At 32.2% G+C, this 3,230-nt stretch overlaps 1 protein-coding gene across 1 annotated transcript; it reads right to left on the bottom strand.

Annotated features, from left to right (window-relative positions):
• Positions 1-227: 227 nt before the first annotated feature.
• LOC112940669 (uncharacterized) lies at positions 228-1,836 on the bottom strand. Its single transcript, XM_026028920.2, has 3 exons — positions 1,737-1,836; positions 732-1,651; positions 228-638 (listed from the first exon to the last, which is right to left on the bottom strand). The coding sequence occupies exons 1-3, from the start codon at positions 1,834-1,836 to the stop codon at positions 228-230; spliced, it is 1,431 nt and encodes a 476-aa protein (XP_025884705.1).
• Between the last annotated feature and the right edge of the window lie 1,394 nt (positions 1,837-3,230).

The following is a 3,230-nucleotide window of genomic DNA, read 5'->3' as shown; positions in this document are numbered from 1 at the left end:
CATTCACAAATTTTACGCTTTTGATCCCTTGTAAATGAATAACTAGCCTTAGGCTTGAAGAACTTGTTGTTCTGTTTCTCTTGCAACCATAACTCTTTTCGCCTGCAATATTCAGGTAAGTCCATTCTAGCTTTAACACTATCTTTTGTCTTGCCAGTGACATCCATTACTGTGTTAAATAAATTATCAAAGTAATTTTTTTCAATATGCATGACATCAAGATTATGTCAAAGAAGATTGTCCTTCCAATACGGTAACTCCCAGAATATGCTTTGTTTTGTCCAGTTATGTGCAACACCATATCCATCAAATTTATAGGGTTGTTCTTTTGCGACCTTTGGAAAGTTTTGAACCCTCTCCCAAACTTGTTCTCCAGTTAAGATTGGAGGAGGATAACCTTGTTCAACAGAATTCTTTCTGAATGCATTTTTCATACTCCTAAACACATGATCCATTGGCAAGAACTGTCGATGACAGTCAAACCAAGAATTTTTACGACCATGTTTCAAAGTGAGTGATTTAGTATTTTCCATACAATAAGGACAAGCTAACTTTCCCGCTGTCATCCACCCTGACAACATTCCATATGCTGGAAAATCATTAATAGTCCACATTAAGGCAGCCCGCAAATTAAAATTCTGCTTAAGAGACACATCAAATGTTCAAACCCCTTGAACCCACAATTGTTTCAACTCATCAATCAAAGGTTGCAAGTATACATCAATCAATACTTTTGGATTCTGAGGGCCAGGAATGACACAATTGAGAAATATATATGGACTGGTCATACACATCTCGGGTGGAAGATTATATGGTGTTACAAATACAGGCCAACGAGAATATGGTGCAGCAGAAACAGAATGTGGCGTGAATCCATCTGAACATAAACCCAATCTAATGTTACGTGGTTCAGCTGCAAATAGTGGATATGTTCTATCAAAATGCTTCCAAGCCTCTCCATCGGATGGATGACACATAACTCCAGGTGGTCTTCTATGTTCATGGTGCCATCTCATATGAGGAGCAGATCTATTAGACGCATACAACCTCTTTAACCTTGGTATAAGAGGTAAATAATGCATTGCCTTAATAGGAACTTTCTTCCCACTAGCTGTTTGTTTATAACGACATTTTCCACAAAACTTACACGATTCTAGATCAATATCATCCTTATAGTATAACATGCAACCATTTTCACAACAATGAATTCTCATCGATGACATTCCTAACTTTGATACCAACCTCTTTGCCTTATAGAAATTATCAGGTATCGCAAGATTTGGGTCAACTAAATCATGAATAAGGTCAGTCACAGAGTCCATTGCCCCTTGAGGAACACTCCAATCTGATTTGATACTTAATAATCTAACCGCAATAGACAACTGTGAGTGTGGACTCCCCTCATATAAAGGCCGACTAGCAGATTCCAATTGTTCAAATAAAATTTTACATTCAACATTAGGAGCTTCTTCACCTTGATTAGCAAAATAAAAATCAGAATGCACACCAAAAGCATCTTGAACCATGTCATCAATTCTATAATTTTGTGCATTAGAATTCACATTGCTACTACTTTCACCAGGAACATAATGTTGGAATACATCAAAGTTATTATCAATTACTAGTCCACACAGTGTATTCTTTTTTAAACCTATTTCGATAGATATGAAGCTCAACAGCATCTGGTTTTTCATAATTCAAACATTGACATTTATTACAAGGACACTTAATCATACCACTACGTTGAAAAGGATCTAATGTCTTTGCATACTCCACAAAACCAATGACCCCTTCTACAAATTCAGGTCTTAGCACCATTCGACCAAAATTAGTCATATTATACATCCAACTACGATCCATCTACATAAGAATCATAAATTAAATTTGTCAAGCACTAACACAATAGTTACAAATTTAACTTATTAACCAACTTAACAAATTTCTAAGTCTAATTAGTCTAGTTTTAAATAAATTCTAATACTATAGTAACAAGTTTAACTTATTAACTAACTTAACAAATTTCTAAGTTTAATTAGTTTAGTTTAACTTAATACTAACACGATAGTTACAAACTTAAAGCTAAGTGTCAACACTAGATGGACACAAATTGATTTTCAAAAGAAAATCAATTTTGTCATCAATAGGATCAACTAGTGTTGGTACTTATGCTTAACAAATAATTATATCTAAAATTTAAAGCTAAGTGTCAACACTAGATGGACACAAATTGATTTTCAAAAGAAAATCAATTTTGTCATCAATAGGATCAACTAGTGTTGGTACTTATGCTTAACAAATAATTATATCTAAAATTTAAAGCTAAGTGTCAACACTAGATGGAAACAAATTGATTTTCAAAAGAAAATCAATTTTTTCATCAATAGGATCAACTAGTGTTGGTACTTATGCTTAACAAATAATTATATCTAAAATTTAAAGCTAAGTGTCAACACTAGATGGACACAAATTGATTTTCAAAAGAAAATCAATTTTGTCATCAATAGGATCAACTAGTGTTGGTATTTATGCTTAACAAATAATTATATCTAAAATTTAAAGCTAAGTGTCAACACTAGATGGACACAAATTGATTTTCAAAAGAAAATCAACTTTGTCATCAATAGGATCAACTAGTGTTGGTACTTATGCTTAACAAATAATTATTTCTAAAATTTAAAGCTAAGTGTCAACACTAGATGGACACAAATTGATTTTCAAAAGAAAATCAATTTTGTCATCAATAGGATCAACTAGTGTTGGTTGTTAAGCTTAACAAATAATTATTTCTAAATTTAAAGCTAAGTGTCAACACTAGATGGACACAAATTGATTTTCAAAGAAAATCAATTTTGTCATCAATAGGATCAACTAGTGTTGGTACTTATGCTTAAACAAATAAAATATGGATTTAGAATTTGAAACTTACGAGATTTTATAACGATCTCAAATTAATATACATTGTAATACAAATAAAAAGTCCTAATTCACGTGAAACCATAAGTAGTTGTACTATGCGAAGATATTTGCATTTTGTGGCAAACTATACCAAAACTTGGACACAAATGGATGCTATCTACTTCAATGAGAAAAAAATTGCAAGAGAATTCATGGGATTTAATATTTCCTTACCATCCAGAGAAGATAATTATTCATTAGATAAAAAGTTAGAATCTCAACAATAAATATGAATTTGTTATCGTCGCTATGTACTTTGACATCCCATCCAAACT

This window comes from Solanum lycopersicum, chromosome 1, assembly GCF_036512215.1.
Source record: "Solanum lycopersicum chromosome 1, SLM_r2.1".
Classification (NCBI taxonomy): domain Eukaryota; kingdom Viridiplantae; phylum Streptophyta; class Magnoliopsida; order Solanales; family Solanaceae; genus Solanum; species Solanum lycopersicum.
Note: the sequence above shows the minus strand (reverse complement) of the source record. Positions and strands in the feature narration are given on the sequence as shown.

Bases quoted from the DNA above. Each gene is read 5' to 3' on its own strand.
- LOC112940669 (XM_026028920.2), bottom strand. From the start codon at position 1,836: ATGACTAATTTTGGTCGAATGGTGCTAAGACCTGAATTTGTAGAAGGG. The intron at 1,652-1,736 runs GTATGATTAAGT...CTATCGAAATAG, and splicing joins AGATCCTTTTCAACGTAGTG to GTTTAAAAAAGAATACACTG. The intron at 639-731 runs GTATTGATTGAT...TCTCTTAAGCAG, and splicing joins CTGGCCCTCAGAATCCAAAA to AATTTTAATTTGCGGGCTGC.